At 45.8% G+C, this 21,557-nt stretch overlaps 1 protein-coding gene across 1 annotated transcript in view; it reads right to left on the bottom strand.

Moving 5' to 3' along the window:
• CPE (carboxypeptidase E) overlaps nucleotides 1–20,760 on the bottom strand; it is a 102,025-nt gene extending 81,265 nt beyond the window's left edge. Inside the window, exon 1 of the mRNA XM_072724997.1 lies at nucleotides 20,354–20,760. Coding sequence (XP_072581098.1) covers nucleotides 20,354–20,660 — 307 coding nt within the window. The 5' untranslated portion in view covers nucleotides 20,661–20,760. The remainder of the gene's footprint in view (nucleotides 1–20,353) is intronic.
• Nucleotides 20,761–21,557: the final 797 nt, after the last annotated feature.

Raw genomic sequence — 21,557 nt, 5'->3', positions numbered from 1 at the left:
CAAGGAGACTTTGGAGGCAGGGAGAGGGGGTGTTGAAGAACACGGCAGCAGCTTCCGCTCCACTGACATGAATTTCTCCAAAAAGAAAAGAGAGAGAGGCAAGAAGAGAGGAACTGGTCCCAGAAGAAAGGAAGGGGATGAAGCAAACCGGTGTCTTAATGTATTGATTTTGTGAATTTGTTTAACAACGTAGCTGTATCTGCGGATATATATATATATATACATATATATATATATATATATATATATATATATTTTTTTTTTTTTTTTGCGGGTATATTCTAATCTTGATTTCGCCACTCACCAGCCTGGGATGTTAAATGTCACCTCTCTGTGCATCTGCTTCCGAGTCTGTAGAACGGGGATAATAATAGTACCAATCCCACAGAGGTTCAGGATTAGGGGAGTTAAGCCTCTAAACAGCGTTGGGCACATTCTAAGCATTACATGAGTATGAGCAAAAATAGAAAATAAACTCCTGTTCTTTTCACACCATTTCAATATTTTCGCTTACGTGTTCTATTTCATCCTACCTTCTTTATGCCATTTATTGGTTGTTTTTTTTATTATTATTATTTTCGACTTTGCTTCCTTTTCTTCTTTTATTTTAAATGCTACGTCTCCGTCTGTCTTAACCTTTCCAACCCTCTTTGCCATCTTCTTATCTGACACGTGGAACATTCGATGGCTCACTTTCCCCGAGTGACCTCAAAGCCAGGCTGCAGTGAGACCCCCCACTGTAAACTACGATAAGGCTGACCCCAGCTAACAGGTTCCCAGCCCAGTTAAAGATGACTCCAGAAACTAAGTCAGACACAGGATGTACTCTGTCTCCCAGGACCCAAAAGCCTGAGTACAAAGGACACATTTGATTAACTAAGAAAGGGGGCACTTGGGTGGCAGCTAAGGGTCTGCTGCGGCTCAGGTCATGGTCTGGGGTCCTGGGGCTGAGCCCCACGTCGGGCTCCTGCCTGGGGAACCCCACTTCTCCCTCTCCCTCCCCTGCCGCTCCCCCTGCTTGTGCTCGCTCTCTCCCTCTGTAAAATAAATAAAATCTTTAAAAAAAATAACTACTTTTTCCTGAAAACTCTACTAAATTTAACATTTCAACCTACAGAAACATATAAACATACACAATTTTCTTTCCTTTGAAGGGAGGAGAAGAGAGAGGGCAAACTGAACCTTGGTGGGGTGGGGCGGTGGGGGAACTCCTGTTTATGAACCAAAAAAAAAAAATGCTCTTCCTTTTTTTGAGAAGAAAATATTTGCAATGGTCTTAGAATAACTGACTGAACGGGTGCCTGGGTCACCTGTTCAGTCAAGTGTCTGACTTCAGTTCGGGCCCTGATCTCAGGGTCCTGGGATCGAGTCCCACGCTGGGCTCTACACTCAGCAGGGAGCCTGCTGCTCCCTCTCCCTTCCTCCATCTTGTTCTCTCTCTCTTCCAAATAAATAAATAAAATCTTAAAAAAGAAAAAAAGGAAGAAGAACTAACCAGATAAAATGTCAACCCAGTTATTTCCTTAAAACAAGGGATGACAGGATCCCTGGGTGGCGCAGCGGTTTGGCGCCTGCCTTTGGCCCAGGGCGCGATCCTGCAGACCCGGGATCGAGTCCCACGTCGGGCTCCCGGTGCATGGAGCCTGCTTCTCCCTCTGCCTGTGTCTCTGCCTCTCTCTCTCTCTCTCTCTGCATGTGACTATCATAAATAAATAAAATTAAAAAAAAAAAAAAAACAAGGGATGACTCTTCTTTTTATTAGAATTAGCCCCGTCCCTGAGCCATACCTGCAAGAGGGGGTTGTCACCAACCCTTCACTGTAATGTTTTTGAGCCAATCTGCTTCGGAAGCACTTCCGTCATCAACGGGCCTAGTAGGTGCCCAGTTAGCATTCTCTGAAAAATACCTGTCTGTCTGCACAGCAGGTGGAATTTAGTCCACACTCTCTTCATTCTAATCCATTGTTATAGAGGAACTTGGAAAACGAACCTAGAAAGTCACTTTTTTATTAGTTTGGCAAAGAAAGAGCTGCTAACAAAACTGCCCGAGCAAATGATTGCGGGTATTATTCACCGACCTGGGACACACGGAACCGCCTCCTGCCCCTTCTTCCTGGCCTGGTGCCCACTGGGCTCTGGGCTCCCACTCTCATCGACACCCGGGGACCATGCATGGGATCGGATGGGGAATTACAGCACAGGTCCGAATAAATCACACCAAATACTTTAACCGGAACCAATACGATGAGCAAAAGGGAAGTATTTACCCTGAATTAACTACAAAATTATCTCCAGTCTTCTCGTTGCATTGTTAGCCCATTTCCCGTTCGTGAGAACACACCCTCTCACTCAAGCATTGTCCTGAAGATTCTGGTATTTTTATTGCTTGTCCAAACGCTGCCTGTAAATTACCAACAGAATCTATCACCTAATCATCTTGGTAGAGTCTCACAAATGGCAAAAAACAACACCAGAAGTTTCACCCATATAGATTTCATATACGTTCTTAACTCCTTAAAACAATGCATGCCATTATTTTCTGTACAATAATTTAAAGGGGCACTTTTTTCCAGGTATAGTTCCTATGCATATTTATTCTTTTAAGATAGCTTATTTATTAGCTATGCAATATAATACCAATAATTCTTCTACCATTGTAATGTTTTATAAAACATTCACAAATATAAAGTTCTTTAAGAATTGTGCACTTTAATAAAGTGCACTTTAGGGATCCCTGGGTGGCGCAGCGGTTTGGCGCCTGCCTTTGGCCCGGGGCACGATCCTGGAGACCCGGGATCGAATCCCACATCAGGCTTCCGGTGCATGGAGCCTGTTTCTCCCTCTGCCTGTGTCTCTGCCTCTCTCTCTCTCTCTCTCTATGTGACTATTATAAATAAATAAATTTAAAAAAAAATAAAGTGCACTTTAATAAAGTGCACAATTCAGTGGTTTTTAGTATATTCACAAGACTGTGCAACCAGAAATAAAGTTCTTTAAGAAACTCTGGCTTGAAAAAAATTCTCAAAAAATAGGTACTCTTCTTTAGCACAGGTAACTTTTTTCGCATCAAAATTTAATGTAGACACATGAACAGGCCAACCCAAGTACTATTTTTAGAAGGAAACCTCACCCAGTATTACTTACTTATATTCTGTACCCCTAACCTCCAACAACACATGATTCATTCTGCATGGGGCGCACAAACCTATCCTCTCGAGCACCCTCCCCCAGTGTTTACCTTCTCCAGGGACTAGGATTCCAATTTAGAATACACAACTCAGAAATCTAAAACTTTACTATAAATGGTCAGTGAGATGGGAGATGTCTGGATTACATCCCCCCCACAACCCCTGCCTTACGTATTCCAGGAAGCACTGTGCATATCTGACCTTTGTTAATAAATTCTCGTAAGTGTATTTGAACATCTATCTAACTGCCCTTCCTTGGACAATCTCTGGTTTTGCCAGTGCTCATCTTGAAGCAAGATTAAGTACCTCAGCTCATTTCCCAAAGTAATGTACTCCACACAGTCATCCATGGGGATGACTCCCCATTCGACATTTCTGTCCTCCCCAAGGTTTCTCTTAAGCCACCAGCCACTAAGTCTTTCTCTCCCTCTCTGACTGTCACACAGTCCCTGAAACTGTGCCCCTCCTTCTTATTCAGTTTAGCCCATTCCTCAGCACTGAAGGCCCAGGCTTCAAAAGAGTTCATCAGAGCAGTCTTCCAACAAAAACCTATTTCTCCCTAGAGAGTGGATTCTAGTGTCCCCTGAAATTAACATTTTCTATATATACTTAGAGTACACTAAAGTGACCTATTTCAGTCCTTTCCTGATTTTGCCACTTAACACACTCTCTGGCCACCCCAGGCCCTGTCCATCCACCCAGGCGCACCCATACCCATTTACAGCACATAGGGCAGGAAATTCTGTTCTAAGGAATTGAAAACTCTGAAAAATTATGTTCCCGTAAACTCCTTTCTGGACGGCAACCCATGCAGTTAGCTCATGACCCTCAACAGCCACATAAGGAATAGTTATGCTGCTTCCCCTTTCTTTATACATTGCGATGGGAAATACTCTAGAAAGAAGGTTCAACTGTCTATCAGGAAATGGGTTCTAGGCCTCCTAGGCTACACAGGGAGCCCAATGCAATCATCTATAAAATGAGAGTGTTCCTTCCAGATCGAAGGAAAAAATTATATGATTCCATTTCACAATTCTATGTAACACTAATAAAGATTGGGTTTAACAGTAGGAGCAATTTAAAATAATTTTACTCTAATCAAAAACCTATAATTTGAAAAAATTAAATACTAAATATTTCTGCACAGTGAATTTCTCTCCCAAAAGCATCCAACAAACTACATGATCATTATTCAAATGCTACACAAATGCATCTGGATGAAAGTTCTGGAATGTCTGCCAACGAATGGAGAAAAGCTATGGGCTGACTTCTCTTTCAGTATCAAACTACATCATTTTTCTGTTGCTGGTTTTCATTTTGTTATTAAGGACAGTTTTTGAAATGTATAGTCAAATATAATTGAGCAATGTCTAACCACGGGAGATTAGTCAAACTAAATCAAAATTACTTAACATCTTTTTACTCCATAACTTTTAAAGAGTGTCCAGTAATAGCTACATAGAGGTGAAAACATACTGGTAATCAGCTGCTTATTACAATATAATATATATTATATGCTTAATATAATTGTATGATATCTAATCTAACTACATCATTTTATATGCTTAATTTATACATATACACATAATATATATAAATGTATACATGTTACATGATATGTAGGCTGTATTATATACACACACATTATGTTATTATACCGAATGTTAACATAATCTCCATCCCAACTAGTTTTATCCTCCTGAGGAGGGAAATCGACCTCAAGGGACAACACCCTAAACATTATATTCTAACAAAGTGGAAATTTCACGTCAATGGAATGCAATTAACTGTCACAGCAGTTACTGAATACTTACCCATCACCACTCACAGGGGCAGTGGAGGAAAAGACACAGGACTCATCTAATACTGGCACAGAATGAATTCCTCTCTCCTACTTTCCAGATTCGATTCACTGTAAGACCTGCTCAAGTCCCCCTCCTTCTGAAAGCCCTTCTGGATTGCCTCTCTCAACTCCTCGTAGAATTTGAGTCGATACCTTCACGTTAAGTACTTGGTAAAACACTGCTGTGCATTGCTCCCTTCTGCAAGAATCTCAGTCACAGAGCAAGTACTTGGTTATTATTGTTAAATAGCTACAACAGAGATTTTAAAATGTGATAAAATACAACAGTAACAAAAGAGGCACTTCATTTACTGACCTCTACTACCCGGAGTCTGACTTCCAATCGGGAAGTGGTTTAAAAGCACTTGTATCTGGCATTTCTGAATGCCTAGTGAATGAATGTCTTTGGTTGTCCAATTAGGGTGATTTATACCTGCAAGTCATTAGTAGGGCCTTTTTGATAATAAAGTGTTCTTGTTACCACGGTCTGGGAACTGAGATCATGGAAAATGTGGTATGGTTTATAACTGCGAGCCTTCTTGGCCTCACGGCAATGTTGGCAGAGGTATAAATGCTTTGCTTATGCTACTCTCTTTATGGAGTCCATAAATACATTAACTCTACTTACTCTATGAGTTCTGGGGGAAATACCAGCCAGCCTCACCGTTCTGTACATTCATTTAAGAAACACACTCTCATTCATTCCCTCTCCCAGCACACCCAGGTCACTGAATTACAGCAATCAATGGCTCAGCTTCAATGTTAAAATAACAACAGCACCAATGATAAGAGTTTTAAAACTACTCAGGAAAAAAAAAATGCTTCATGCTCCTGAAAGTTATATGTAATTTTTTAAGATACAGTTTGTGTCAACTGAAGTAGAGTCAAAAGAGAAGAAAAAATGTTTATTAGAATAAGTACCCCCAACTCCCACCTACCCATCAATCTGACTCAACAATAAAGCATACCCAGAAGTCTAAAAATAATAAGAAAAAGGTCTCAGAAATAGTAAAAATAATTGACATATAGTTCATGGTTTTTATTGCTAGTGCAAGGCTTAGAGTTGTCCTCAATAAACAGACCACCAATGCAGACACGGGCCTGCAGCTGCTACACTCTTTTAGTGAAGGTTCTCCAGTTCCATCCACAGGGACCAGTGGAGAGAAAATTAGATGTTGACATGGATTTGAGAGGTACAGAAGGATCGTGTAGCACTCACACGTATACAAACATGATGAAACTCTTTTCATCCCAGACACTACAGTGGATGGTGGAAGACGGAAATCAGCCAAACACCAGTTAAGCATATTGGGGAGATTTGGAGAAAGTCAATTTGAGGAGCACTCATAGAATCCTTCCCATGCATCGACCATACGAGGAAGCATTTTACCAGATTATTTTGCAAATGTTCAGCACCTCCAAAATCTCCTGCAGCTTCTGAATTTGGAAGCTTTTCCGAGGGGAAAGGCTCCCTACACTGAGCTCTGAGCCACCGTATGCTGGAACTACGGTTAAATTCAAGCTTTTCGATGACTTAGAGAGAGCCTTGGGTGAATAGAAAAGATCTAGAAATCAATTTGTTTTTTAAACGTCGACATTCAACTTATTCGAGTTATGAAGCATAAGTGCAAAATCTTAGTTATTTCATAAGTATTGAAGTTCAGTTTACAAATCATATTGATGCATTTACAAGTCCAGCAGCTTCTATAATCTTACCGTAAAGGGAAATTTGGTCACTTCAGTAAACTTGTCTTGAAAATTTCAAACCATAAAAATAAATTTAATATATTCAATTTCTCTTTTAAGCTCCTTGTTTGACTGCTGACACACAATCCTAACTTCCTAAATGATATGGCAAGTCTAATACATTAAGTGTACATGGTCATTCTTTCTTTTAATTTTATCAAAACAAAACAGTTCACCTATTTCTCCTACTCCCTCCCCCATGCATGGTGATTCTTAGGTTCTATTAATGTTCTAATACAGTTTACAACCTGGTTAAAATTTCAGCTTAACAGTCATAATTGACACATTTTCCTACTGGAATTACAAGGTTAATCTTTTAGACATCGGAATCTACCGGATTCTATTAAACATTTTAAGTTTTAATAGTACTTAATATCCCATTGATATATAAATTATTTCTAAAGCTCCTTAAGGTTTAAGATTCTTACTCCAAAGGGAAGCAGCTATGTCAAGCCACACAGTTTTGAGGTTCCTTCTCAAAGAAATGTGGGCAGTGTTGGGGGTTACCACCTCAGTGCTCTGAAGTTCTGGTCAAATGGGACAGCCAAAGCTGCAGGTACTTGGGGCAGTTTTTCTCACCCTCTCGACTGCCACGTTGACCCACTGTAACCATTTCTATTTCATGAACTGCAAAACTTAGAGAAGAGAGCAAGGAAGACTTACCCACAGCTTACCCTTAGCTATATGACCTATCTTCACCTAATTTCCAAGATAAATTGGAGCTGTTAATTCCCGCCCAGATGATCATACCACTAATTTGGTTTTGTATTTCCTTGGCTCTTACAATAATTTAGTAATTTCCATCCTGTTTCAAAGACAGTTTCCTCCTTTTCAGTACCACCCTCGTTGACAGAACCACACAACTCTTACAAATACCAAAATAGCATTCAACTGCCCGTTGATGATGGCTCATGGCTCTCTTTGATTTTTCGGTCACGACTTCAGGATCATCCTTCTGATGACTAAGGGCCCTTGGCACTCAGAACTTTGGTTCTGATACAGGAAAAGCAGCCAGAGTGATGTGGCTTCAACTCAACACAACACAGACCAGCATCTTACCAAGAAGCAGATCAAGAGGCAACACAAAGTCAAGGCTCTGTATAGAAAGGACCAGAACAAGAGACAACGAGGCTGCCGCGGCGCGTTAACATCAGACCCAGCTTGTGGTCAGATGCAGATGCCAGGCACCCCAGATACAGCAGGAAACCTGCCAGAGATGCCCCAAGATCACGGGGGGGGGGGGGGGGGGGGGCACGACTCTGCGCTGCCGTGACCTCTACCTGTGGTGGAGACAGGATGTGCCTCCTCCACGGCCACAGTCGATAGTCTGGCAAAGGGTGTGCAACTGTGCCTAATGTGTGTTGTCCACTCTGAAGTGCTCGTCATCCTCAAGACTGCACTGAGAACCTTCTACAGGCGCAACACACACCAGACAGTCCCCACTGAAATGTGCAGTCGCCAGCCTGGTTCCACAAGACAACAGGCAGGTTAGGAAGCCTTTCTTTTAAAAAGGGGAGGATATGGGGCGCCCGGGTGGCCTAGTCAGCTAGGCATCTGCCTTCAGCCCAGATCATGATCCCAGGGTCCTGGGATCGAGTCCCGTGTTGGGCTCCCTGCTCAGCGGGGAGTCTGCTTCTCCCTCTGCCTCCCTCTCCCTCTGCTTATACTCTCTCTCTCTCTCTCTCTCTCTCTCTCTCTGTCAAACAGATAAATAAAATCCTTTTTAAAAATAAATAAAATAACCCCCTTGAGGAGTGCCTGGCTGGCTCAGTCAGTAGAGCATGTGACTCCTGAGGGTCTTCATCTTAAAAAATAAACTCCTCAGGTTTCCTGTCCTTTTTACAGTGTAACTATTCTTAATGTATTCACTAAGTGAATCTTTCCTCATCCACAAATAACAGCAATTTATGTGCATTATACAGGGGATTAATTAAGGTCCCTTGTGATGAGAGCTTAAAAAAAAATTTATTTTTTTAAATTTTCCTTTTAAGGGCCTTTTTTCCCAACAATAGGCAGATTCTTTCTGCATCTTTAAGTTCCCATAAAGATAAATATTCTTCAATACCCACCTGTGGCAGGTTGGAAAACCGGGTCAGGTAGGACCAAGTTGGAGGGTGTTTACAAAGAGATACAGAGCTGTGGAATAAGTGCTCGGCAGTACATGAGCCTGGACACGTCCGCATGTGTTTACAACCCAAAGTTAACAGACAAAAGCCTCTCAACTGTTACTCAGATGTATCCAAAGAAAGGAAAAGCCAAAGGCGGAAGAGGAGAAAATGAGGGACCCCATTTACTGGTGAGGTTCTCCACACCTCGCTAGACTCCTCATAAACGTAAAGGCAACTTTGGCCAACTATTTAAAACCCTGGTGGAGTATCTGACCAGATATAGAGAAAGCAGCAATAACTCAGGAAAACTTCCTGAAAGAAGAGAGCTTATGAGAAAAGACTGTTTAAGATTTCATGGTTAAGTTATCTCTCCCCCCACACATGAGGCCCAAACTCAACCGTTGCAAGCTCTGCTGACGGAGCCAGCGAACCTCCCCAAGGCTTGTTCTTTAGTAGGCCACTTACACAAGAGAAGATTCTTTATTTTCTGAAAATAGCTATGGGTAGGAGTAAAAACAAGGAAAATGAAGGCTATTTTACAGATGCAACTGAAATCTGCAAATATAAATAAACCGATGGGAAATTCAAAATAATTTAAAACGATTGCTCCACTCATGATTATCATGCCATCATCTAGACAAAACCTATGTATCCATATAGTATTTTAGCCTATTTGTCTATATGGTACCATTCACTATATATCCATATAATATTCATCTGAGAATATATTTTGTATTGCTTTAGCATTTTCCAAAGACTAAAACTGACCCTTGAGAAAAATACATCTAATAAGCAGATTTCTTTTCATGTGAGCACTATAAAGGTCCCGTTGACCGTGCAGAGTTAGTGCAGTTTCCCAAAAGTCCATTAACTTAATTCCCATAAAGCTGATTATGAGAAGAAGCTGGCTTAACATTTCCTGAGTTCCCACAATGAATGAGACTGGTTTCTTCTAGTAAACTTCAAAAAAAAAAAAAAGTATCTGTCACAGTTTAAGAGAAATGAAACTATTTCAATAAGACTGTTTGTACTTTAAAATATATGTCCCACACTGCACCTGAAACACAAAAGAGGACAGAAGCCATTTTATTTTGCAAATGCCTGACATTTCCAGCCAACACCCCCCCCCCCCCTCCCGTTTCTATGCTTGCTGCCTGAGGAACAGCACAGGATGCTCTGCGCCCCTTGCATTTCTATGCAGCGCACATTTTACAGAACAGAGTAACACGACCGCTGGTTGTATGGCATGTAAATTAAGCTCAACACATGGGAAAGAGTGAACCCAAGGGCCACATGCGTGGGTCAGCCCGTTACGTGTCCAGCTTTTGATCTGGGCTCAGGTCAAGATCTCAGGATCATGGGATCGAGCCCCCGGGAGAGCTGCAGGGAATCTGCTTCTTTCTTTTCCCCTCCGTCTGCCCCTCCACACAGTGTGTGTGTGTGTGTGTGTGTGTGTGTGTGTGTGTGCAAGCGCATGTCTCTTCGTGTGTGTGTGTGTGTGTGTGTGTCTCTCTCTCTTTCAAATAAATAATTAAAATCTTCTTTTAAAAAGTGAATTCAAGCCATGAAACTAAATAACTCATTTTAAGATATGCAAAGGCACTGCCTGGAAGGGTGACTGGAAAATAAAAATAAAATAGTATATACATACTGGGTATTCACAGTCCATATTCTCTGAATTGTATTAAAAATATCAGCTACGCTGACAAAAGCCTGCATTTTCTTTTCATCTTGAAAAGATGCCTTTACCTTGGAATGTTACCTAGCAATTTTTTCCTAATGGTTATGAGAAAAGGCCATTTTTAAGACTATTTCTTGACTAAGAGAAAGGAAAGGGAAAAGGTATTCAGAATTTTGGCCAGGGAGGTAACAGCCCAACATTTCTATCAAGCCATTCCTACCCCAAGCCCATGGTCAAGCTTATGATTTGTGCAAGTTGTTTAACTGAGCTCTAGAAACAATATTTCTTGGGGGCGGGGGGTGGAAGGAGATGGACAATGGCAGTGGATAGCAGCTGCATAGTAAAGCGATTTCCTGGGTTTTAATAATTTAATGTAGTAAGAGAAACTGGGTAGGTCCAATCAGACAGCACCACTCTGGGATGGGAGCATCCGAGCAGTCGCCTACATGGGCAAATACATGAGATGGTGGTTGTTTCTCCCAACTCCCTGAACACACATAACCACAGCATGGGATTCTTTTGGGAACCTGGATTTAAGTTAAAGGTTATATTTAGTCTCATTTTTTTAAAATGAGTGATCTGCCTCCGGTTTTTAAATAATCCGTCTTCATTTGAAAGCAAATGTCTTAACAACAAGAGGTATAATTGTTGTCATTATTTGAGAGAACTATGATGCTCAGCAGTGACTCTGTAGTAAACAGATTTCTATTAAAAAACACAAAATATTTACTGGCAGTGGAAAGTGGTTGCTGAGCTTACTATAGTAATTCATTTATTTCCTGTTTAAGAATCAGCTAACACCCTCACAAAAGCCACCTTAACCTTCAAGGATTACGATTTGAAGACATTTAAAGATGTAGGTAATCATTTGAAAATAATAAAAGGCACTGGTAATACAGACAAGATCTGCTCTTCAGCCACATGTTATCAGAAAGAGCTGGCTGCTGGATTGTCCACAAAACACCGTATCCTGCATTTTGAAAGAAATTGAAACGTTCAGGGGAACGGACTGGCAGCAATTCCAGTAATAAACAAGAAGGGAAGGAAAGAGTAAATTTAAACATATTTCAATTTTGAGTTGATTTGACCCATCAGCTGGCTTTCAGATAAACCTCCTCCTCTGTGGCATTTTCAGAGGCGTGACTTGAATGCCATTTCATGAGGGAGGGGGAATTGAAACCTGGGATGCACGTCTTCTACGTGCAAAAGAGCTCACAGTTCTTAGTACACAACACAAAGGGCTCATGTAGGTTTTTTTAAAGGTCAAAATTTTTACTAAGTACATTTTTACTGGTTATCTTTAGAGCTTTTATCAAGGGGTGCTTGGGTGGCAAATTTGGTTAAGCATCTGCCTTGGGCTCAGGTCATGGTCTGGGGGGGCCTGGGATGGAGCCCAGGGTCCGGCTCCCTGCACAGCGGGGAGCCCCCTTCTCCCTCTGCCCTTCCCCTACTCATGCTCCCACACACTCTCTCTTTCTCAAAAATATATAAAATCTTTTTTTTAAAAAAAAAAGAACTTTTACTTAATGTTTAAAAAGCCACCCAATTTTCTAAAATGTCTCAAGAGGAAGAATCCAGTTAACGGCAACGAACACAACAAGCCGTCCCTGAAATGTGCAGTCGGTGGATTGCCCTGCATCGTGCCAAACTGGACACATCACAACAAAACGAAAGTATACATATAAGAAATACCAACTCTATCCTTTCTTGTTATCACCCTTCCGGTGTGCCAATAGGCATAAAATCAGCACTGGGCTTCAATACAGCCTTGGGTCGTCATGCACATTTTTGGTCTGTTTGAGAAACTCCATTCACACCACAAACATCCGCTGAGTGGCCACTAGGTCCTATCCGGAGCACTAAACTTTGGGATAAAGACAATCCCTGACCAAAGGAAGCTCACAGCCTGTGGGGCTTTGAGAAAGACCATCATAGAGGCCATAGTATGGGCAGCCCAGGTGGCTCAGCGGTTTAGCGCTGCCTTCAGCCCAGGGCGTGATCCTGGAGTCCCACATGGAGTCCCACATAGAGTCCCACATCAGGCTCCCTGCAGGGAGCCTGCTTCTCCCTCTGCCTGTGTCTCTGCCTCTCTCTCTCTCTCTCTCTCTCTGTGTGTGTGTGTGTGTGTCTCTCATAAATAAACAAAATCTTAAAAAAAAAAAAAAGAGGCCATAGTAATTGTCAACACCTGTTGCACTGAGGGCTTTATGCTTACTACTTTACTGAATCATCGGGTTATTGTCAGTTCTTAGTGGTGAGTTTAAGACTGAAAGAGCAGTTAAGTAATTTGCCTGAGAGTAATTAGTTAAAAACAGAAACAAAAGCCCCCCGCCGTGGATGCAGGTAGTATAAACCTTTCTGCATCAGCTCTGCAAAGAATTCTGGAAAACAAACAAACAAACAAACAAACAAAAATGGGAGTAAGAAAATGAGGGAGAGGAAGGAGGTTCTACAAAGCTCTCACTTAGCGCCAGTCTGTAAAAAAAGAAAGTCAGGGCCTGAGCATGAAGTTTTTGGAAAAGTAAGTTAGTCTGCCAAAGTCAATTTGGGGATTGCCCTGGGCTTATTTAGCTCCTTGGAGGAGAAGGGACCGGAAAGGAAGACACCCTCAACACCGAAGGGCACCCACTGTTCCGACTGAAGTAAGAGGTCAAACTGAGGAGAAGCGGGACTGCCTCCCACTTTAAGAATGGATGGAAAGCAACCATCGGTGAGGCAGGAACAGTGAGGGGGGCCCCTGGGGCTTGGGGGCCACCAGGATGGGCGGGCCCAGGGCGCACAGCCCGTGGAGTACACTGGCCAGGTGTACTGCAAGGGCAGAAAAATTCCAACAAACTCGCCCGTCTTCTCTATGACTCGATGTCAACAGCTCGATGAAATTATTTTCTGCGAGCCATGCTGCTCTGGCCTCAAGGCAGCCCTGCAAGGGGCTGTCTCTCTGTCTTCCTATTTCACCGGTAAGAAAAGCAGGTGAACAGAAGCTAAAAGCCTAAAGCCACTTATCAATAAAGGAACTGGAATGCACTTGCTACTTTAACCTTTCCTGTCAAAATTATCTGTCCCCTGCCTGATGGCCTCAGGACCACGTTCTCAATCCAATGAGCATATCTTAAGATTTTACACAAATCTCTAAAGCTAGTTGTTTGAGGGTTTGGGGTGGGGGGCAGGGATATGCTCTCCTCGTGTGTGTCCCTCTGCTACAGAATTGCCAAATTAACCCTGACTAATATGTTAATGAATGATAATGTGGTAATGCTCTGTTTCTCAAACTAATGAAATACTAGTTCCAAAATCAGTTCCATGGGGAAAAAAAGTTTGAAAAATACTGTAGAATATATATCTAACTTGGAGATTTAAAATACAGGTTAGCAAAAAAAAAAAATAGTAATAAAAAAATAAAATACAGGTTAGCTTATTTAAGGGCTCTGATTAGGTGTGCAATATACAAACCTATTTATTTTTGTTTATCGAATATTTCTCAAGCCAAGTTGAACTAATGTTCCATTGAATATACTTTAGGAAAGTCCGGGGTTATATGTCATCCCAATAGGGGCTATTCTTGTATTTGTCAAAAATATCTTTCCCAAAGGAAGTCACTGGAAAGGTGAGGATTCCACCCCCATGCTATGCCAATAAAGGAGATGCTGCAAATGATTCCTTTGCCATCTCTCAAATCGGTTTCCAGAGAAAGCTGGTACTTTGAGCAAAGGATATAATGTTAGAGGTCAGTCCCATTGCCTCTCTTCCATAAGCCAATCACAAGTCAATCAAATACACAATTTCTGGCAAGAGCTGCAATGACTCACTCAGGTCTAAAAATAACTCGTGACCATATGTGGTACACGTCTAGATCCTTCTCCAGAATCTAACATCTCTGTTCACCAACCATAAGGTGTTACTCAGTTATAAGGATTTCCCACTAATACATACTAATCTGGTATGAAAAAGGTCATACAAAATGATCAAAACCCTCACTTTTTTTATTTGTATAGAAATTTTGCCAACATTAAATGTTCCATCACAATATTTGGCAAATACATACTGGCATTCATACACTTTAAGTTTTAACAGATTTTGGAAGGAATAGGTCCAAAATAATCATTCCTTTGAAAGCAAAAAAAAAAAACTATGCTCTAAAGAATGTTTCTAAGATAGCATTTTAGCTATAAATCAAATTTACTTCCCAAGAGCAATGTTAAACTGCATGTAAAAGAATTCACATTTCAAATAGACTAATCTTATCTCCTGTTTAATTCTGGAAGGAGTGGTCTGGGAAAACAGATTCCATTGTTTAGACACAAATTAATATAGGTTTCTTTCATGAAACCTGTATCATTTTCTGTAATGATGGATATGCACACCTAGGAAAGCATATGTTTGGGTTTGAGAACATGAGTTCCTATGCACAGGAATAGTTTAAAAGCGTAAGATATAAGCAAACAGATAGAAAAATGAGGAACATGATGAAGCCTGGCAAGTATCATATCTAAGGAAACATTCAAGCATCCAGAATCAGCCCACAGCCCAGTTTGACAAAGACTCGTCTTAGCCCAGCCCTCGTCCTACTTCTGCATCTGGAGTCCAGACCCCTGAAGTGTGAGGAGAGGAGACAGGTTCCAAGACCACTTGCAGTTCTTCTGGTGGAGAGTGGCGGGTGCCCACAACACTCTTCCAACACAGTTTTACAGGCTTCACGTGGTACAGAGTAATAACTGAGACCCCACATCCAACTAGTCAAGAATCAAGTTGATTCCAATGGCGCCACGATAGAATAGGTATGGATAGCCCTTGCTGACCAATTCAAAATGGAATTTGCTTTCCCTTTTGAGGAATTCAAATGTAGAATGTCTGACAGGATGAATGATTTTCAGAAGATAAGTTCCAGCTCAGGCCACAACCTAGTACCAAGCAAGTGTGACGAGCACTTCTTTCTGTTCAGGAAGAGAGCGGGTGGTATGAATGGATACCTTTGATCCATAACCTGCTAATTTAACCGAGTAAACCTCTCATTTCCCAGTTCTACCACAGGGGAAGCTTTATGTAGAGATGTTTGGTTTGGAGAGAGCTCTTCTATTACAATAACCAAATCCCTAGACATTAGCTACATTTTCTTAAAGTTCAGAAAAAGAGTTTTCTTTTAAGATTCTATATATTTATTCATGAGAGACACAGAGAAAGGCAGAGACACAGGCAGAGGGAGAAGAAGCAGACTCCATGCAGACAGCTCGATGCAGAACTCGATCCCAGGACCCCAGGGTCACGCCCTGAGCCGAAGGCAGGCGCTCAACCACTGAGCCACCCAGGAGCCCCAGAAAAAGAATTTTTGATTAGGAAAACTAACGAACTTGACACTTCTCTCTTACTGGAAGATAAAATGAATACGGGCAAGTTGATCAAAGTTTTCATCAAATAAATGAATTTGTTAAGCCAAATATTATTTCCTACTAGCTTGCTCAGAAATAGTATTTCAAACAGACAAACAAAACAAAGATACGTACAGGGTGAAAATGGTTAAGACGTTGCCCTTAGATGCAGTGGCCTCTGCTAAAACATACATCTGTACGAGCTACACTGGAACTGGTAAATTCTAGGAATTGCACATTTCCTGCCTTCTTGTCATCCAGTCATCAATAATCTAATGTCCCCAGTGTCCTTTCTCCAGTCCTCCCACACTGTTCTTGCAGCCTCCATACTGCTCAACTCCCATTTCTTAATTCCCCAGAGGGCAAGGACGGGCTTGCGAATCATTGCACAGCCCACTGAACTTGCCCACCTAAGTGTGCGGTGCTCAAAAACACACTGTATGCATCCATTTCTATCTCAGAATAAGTGTGCATGTGCCTCTTACATTCCTTAAAACACTTTACCCTAGAAGGACCATTTAAGAATGGTGAATACTCTCCAACATCCTAAAAAATTCATTCGTAGAGTAGTATCAAACTTATATACTAATCAGACCTCTCTGCTTACTAGGGTTAGAAATAAGACGATGGGCCCAAAGTGGAGTCACTTATGCTAAGCCCCACATCACCAAACCAAGACGTAGGTTAATCGTAGTCCCAGAAATGGAATCTTAAACCAGTCAATCAGGAATCACCTGATGAGCGCTAGCTAGGGATCCTGCCTCAGAGAACTCTGCCGTCCCCTAAAGGAAAGCAAACTTACAATAATGAATCTTTTTTGCCTAGTGTAACTTCTTTGATCCCGCTCCCTTCTGCCTATTAAAATCTTTCATTTTGTGCAGCTCCGTGGAGTTCCTTTTTATCTGCTCAATTGGATGCCGACCCATTCATGAATCCGTAAACAGAGCCAATAAGATCCTTAAAATTTACTCAGTTGAATTGTGTTTGTTAACACTAGTTCACTGAAAATTTCTAACCTACTTATCTCCTCTTATAAAGTGATGGAGAGAAAATCACCCTTGTGGCTTTTTAGTGTTGGTGCACAATAGTTTATTTCTACCTCTAAAAATACAACGGATAGGGGCACCTGGCTGGCTCGGTCAGATAAGCATCTGCCTTCAGCTCAGGTCATGATCCCAGGGTCCGGGAATCAGGCCCCACATCAGGCTCTCTCCTCAGGAGTCTGCTTCTCCCTCTCTCTCTGCCCCTCCACTCATGCTCTCATTTGTTCTCTCTCTCACAAATAAATAAATAAAATGTAAAAAAACAAACAATGGGCACAGTGTCTGGCTGGCTCTGTCAGTGGAGCATGTAACTCTTGATCTAGAGGTTATGAGTTTAAGCCCCACAGTGGGTATGGACACTACTTAAAAATAATAATAAAAAATAAATAAAAAACAATGGATAGACATTTGTATTTCATTATTAAGTAACCATGAACTTAAAGTTCCCTTCTTTTAACAAGGAACTATAAAGCACATAATGTAAAACATCTGAGTTCACTTTTGTAAAATGAATTAAATCTGGGGTGTGTCTTTATGAGGAATACATTTTATTTTAAAACTCTTATATTCAGCTAATGACTGATTTCATTTTTTCCATAGTGTGTATTGCATGCCTGCTGTGTGCCTCATTCAGGCTAGGTGCTGGAGGCACAGTCCCCCCTCATACAGTTTGCAATCCAAAAAAGAAGTCTGCAAATCTTGAAAGACCATACATTCCAGGCACTGAAATAAAAGACCTATTGTTTTCTCTTTTTTTTTAAGATTTTATTTATTTATTCATAGAGACAGAGAGAGAGAGGCAGAGACACAGGCAGAGGGAGAAGCAGGCATCATACAGAGAGCCTGAGGCGCGACTCGATCTAGGGTCTCCAGGATCACGCCCAGGGCTGCAGGCGGCACTAAACCCGTGCGCCACCGGGGCTGCCCAAGACCTATTGTTTTCATCTTCAAAAGCATATTGCATTTTAGCAGTAATATGAACTTTAGAGTCTTATTTAACTTGAAACAAAACAACACAATGGTTAAGGTTAGTTTTCATATAATCTTGAAGAAACAGTGTAACACATTCTGAGGAGCAATCTCTAGTAGTAAAATAACACAAAAGGTTCTAAGTAAGTAGGCAATAGGAGAATCACAAATATTTAGATTAGCTTTATCTATGCCTAGGATGTCGTCGCTTTAGTTATTTGAAATGCCCAGGATCTCTTGGCTTTGGTTATTTGAAATAATTGAAAACGAGTCATCATATTTCTAATTTTTCTTCTTCAGAGAACGGTATGAAATTAATCTTTAAACTTTCTAAATCTACATGCTGAGTCCTGCTGGACCTCAATACATGAAATGTTTTCTAGGATCTCATTTTAGGATTTTGACAGCAAGCTTATATATACCTTTTCCCTCCCATTAGTTGAAGGTAAGAAATGTTTCCTGTTTGAAGAATTATTATTGATCAACCCATACACTCTGCGTTTGAAGATGACAATGTCTCTGTTAATCACTTACTTTAATATTTTCTCAGTCTGATTCCTAAAATAGCATTATAAAACTATTCTGGCCCTACACTGAGAATTGTTAGCCTATTTTTTAGCTTTCTGTGTCATTAAACAAAAAAAAAAAAAAAACCATCAGGCATCCTCTGCTATTTTTATTAGCCCAGAGTATTTTAACAGCACCGTTACTATTCAGGTAAAGACCAGGCCTCATATCATTTCAAGAGTCCCATCATTTCCAAAGAGCAGATCCATAGAAAAAAGCCCCAAAAACATGTTTACATCCTTTTATTAATACTAAATGAATCACATCTAAGGTAAATAAAATGTGCCTTGACATCCTCAGAAGGAAGCTGCATGAGATGGCTGCGTGGTTACCAGCCGCAGTGAGAACCTGGTCACGGACGGACGGCGCACCTGCACTGGCTGAAGCTGAGCGCAAGGGACACTCCTTTCTCCTTAGGCCGCGAGGGGTTCCGGGACGGGAACCCGGGCAGCGGCCCGTGCACACCCGGGGGGGGGCAGCCCCAGACCGCACCCCCCAGGCTGGGTCCTCCGGGCTCCGGCCCCTTGTGCACATGGGGGGGGGGCAGCCCCAGCACCTGCACATCCTGGGCTGGGGCGTCCTCCCGGCTCCCGCCCCTCGTGCACATGGGGGGGGGGGGGCAGCCCCAGCACCTGCACATCCTGCGCTGGGGCGTCCTCCCGGCTCCCGCCCCTTGTGCACATGGTGGGGGGGAGCCCCAGAGCCCGCACAGTAGCACGGACAGAAGGAACCGCGCTGCGGCGCTGCGGGGCTGCGGGGCTGCGGCCCCAGCGCGCGGCCTCCAAGCCCCGGTCCCCGTTTCCTTCGAGTCCCTGATGGCTGCACCTGGTCCTTCTAGCCGGGTCTGCGAGGAAGGCCGGCCGCCTCCCTGAGGACCCTCGGGTCTCTGGCAGGACCAAGTGAAGGTGCCCGCCGGGTTCTGCTCGGCGCCCCGACGCCCCCCCCCCCCCAGCCTCTGCCGCCAGCGCTCCCCCGCAGAGGTGAGACCCGGCGCCCCGCAGCGCTCTAGGTCACGTTCCCGCGCATCTCCATCCCACCCCCCGCACCTTCCGCCCCGCGCATCTCCATCCCCCCCCCCCGCCCCACGCATCTCCATCCCCCCGCACCTTCCGCCCCGCGCATCTCCACCCCACCCCGCACCTTCCGCCCCGCGCATCTCCACCCCCCCTCCGCCCCGCGCATCTCCATCCCCCCCGCCCCGCGCATCTCCACCCCCCACCCCGCACCTTCCGCCCCGCGCATCTCCATCCCCCCCCCCCGCCCCGCGCATCTCCATCCCCCCGCACCTTCCGCCCCGCGCATCTCCACCCGCCCCCCCGCACCTTCCGCCCCGCGCATCTCCACCCCCCCACCCCGCACCTTCCGCCCCGCGCATCTCCACCCCCCCACCCCGCACCTTCCGCCCCGCGCATCTCCACCCCCACCCCCCCGCACCTTCCGCCCCGCGCATCTCCACCCCCCACCCCGCACCTTCCGCCCCGCGCATCTCCACCCCCACCCCCCCCGCACCTTCCGCCCCGCGCATCTCCACCCCCCACCCCGCACCTTCCGCCCCGCGCATCTCCACCCCCCCACCCCGCACCTTCCGCCCCGCGCATCTCCACCCCCCACCCCGCACCTTCCGCCCCGCGCATCTCCACCCCCCACCCCGCACCTTCCGCCCCGCGCATCTCCATCCCCCCCCGCCCCGCGCATCTCCACCCCCCACCCCGCACCTTCCGCCCCGCGCATCTCCACCCCCACCCCCGCCCGGGCACCTTCCGCCCCGCGCGCCCTTCTCCCGCCCGCAGCCCCGGCCTCCCCGCCCGCCCTCAGCGGCCCCAGCACGCGGGCGCCGCGCCCTCACCAGGCTCGTGGACCCCGGGGCGGTCGGACAGCTCGATGACCAGCAGCTCCCGGCCCTCGACGCTGCGCCCCACCGTGTAGATCCGGGCGACGGCCGTGCACTGCAGCCACACGGCCACCAGCGCCTCCCGCAGCTCGGGGTAGCGGTGGTACTCGAACGAGATGCCGTCCTCCTGCTGCAGCCGCCGCCGCCGCCGCACGCCCGCCGCGGGCGCCCCGGGCTCCAGGGCTCCGGCGCCCAGCAGCCACCCGCAGGCGGCCAGCGCCCCGCACAGCGCCAGCAGCGCCCGGCCGCCCCGCGCCGCCATCGCCCGCGCCCTCCGGGCCTCCGCGCCGCCGCCTCTTTGTCTGCGCGCCCGGTCCGCGGGCCGCCCGGGTCCGCAGCCGCCGCCGCCCGCCTCCCGCCTCGCCGCCCAGGGACAGCGGGTGCGCGCCGCGCGGGGCCCCGGGAGGAGAGCGCGGCGGGAGGGAGGGAGGGAGGGAGGCAGGGAGGGCGGTGCCAAGGGCCCCGGGCGGGGGGGGGGGGGGGAGGGACCGCTGCGCGCGGGGGCGGAGCCGGCGGGATGGGGGGAGTGGGGAGGGGATGGGGGAGGGAGGAGAGGGATGGGGAGGGGGGACCGATGCGCGAGGGGGTGGAGCCGGCGGGATGGGGGGAGTGGGGGGGAGTAGGAGGGGGTGGAGAGAGGGAGACCACTGCGCGAGGGGGTGGAGCCGGCGGGATGGGGGAGAGTGGGGAGGGGATGGAGGAGGGAGGAGGGGGATGGGGAGGGGGGACCGCTGCGCGCAGGGGCGGAGCTGGCGGGATGGGGGGAGTGGGGAGGGGATGGGGAGGGAGAAGGGGGATGGGGAGGGGGGACCGCTGCGCGAGGGGGCGGAGCCGGCGGGATGGGGGAAGTGGGGGGGAGTAGGAGGGGGTGGAGAGAGGGAGACCACTGCGCGAGGGGGCGGAGCTGGCGGGATGGGGGGAGTGGGGAGGGGATGGGGAGGGAGGAGGGGGATGGGGAGGGGGGACCGCTGCGCGAGGGGGCGGAGCCGGCGGGATGGGGGGAGTAGGAGGGGGTGGAGAGAGGGGGACCACTGCGCGCGGGGGCGGAGCCGGCGGGATGCACGGGGGAGGGGGGAGGGGGGAGGCCGGACCACTGCTTGGGGGCGGAGCTGGCGGCACGCGGAGGGGAAGGGGAGGGGAGACTGCGCTCGGGGGCGGA

The sequence above is a fragment of the Vulpes vulpes genome, chromosome 10, assembly GCF_048418805.1.
Source record: "Vulpes vulpes isolate BD-2025 chromosome 10, VulVul3, whole genome shotgun sequence".
NCBI lineage: Eukaryota > Metazoa > Chordata > Mammalia > Carnivora > Canidae > Vulpes > Vulpes vulpes.
Note: the sequence above shows the minus strand (reverse complement) of the source record. Positions and strands in the feature narration are given on the sequence as shown.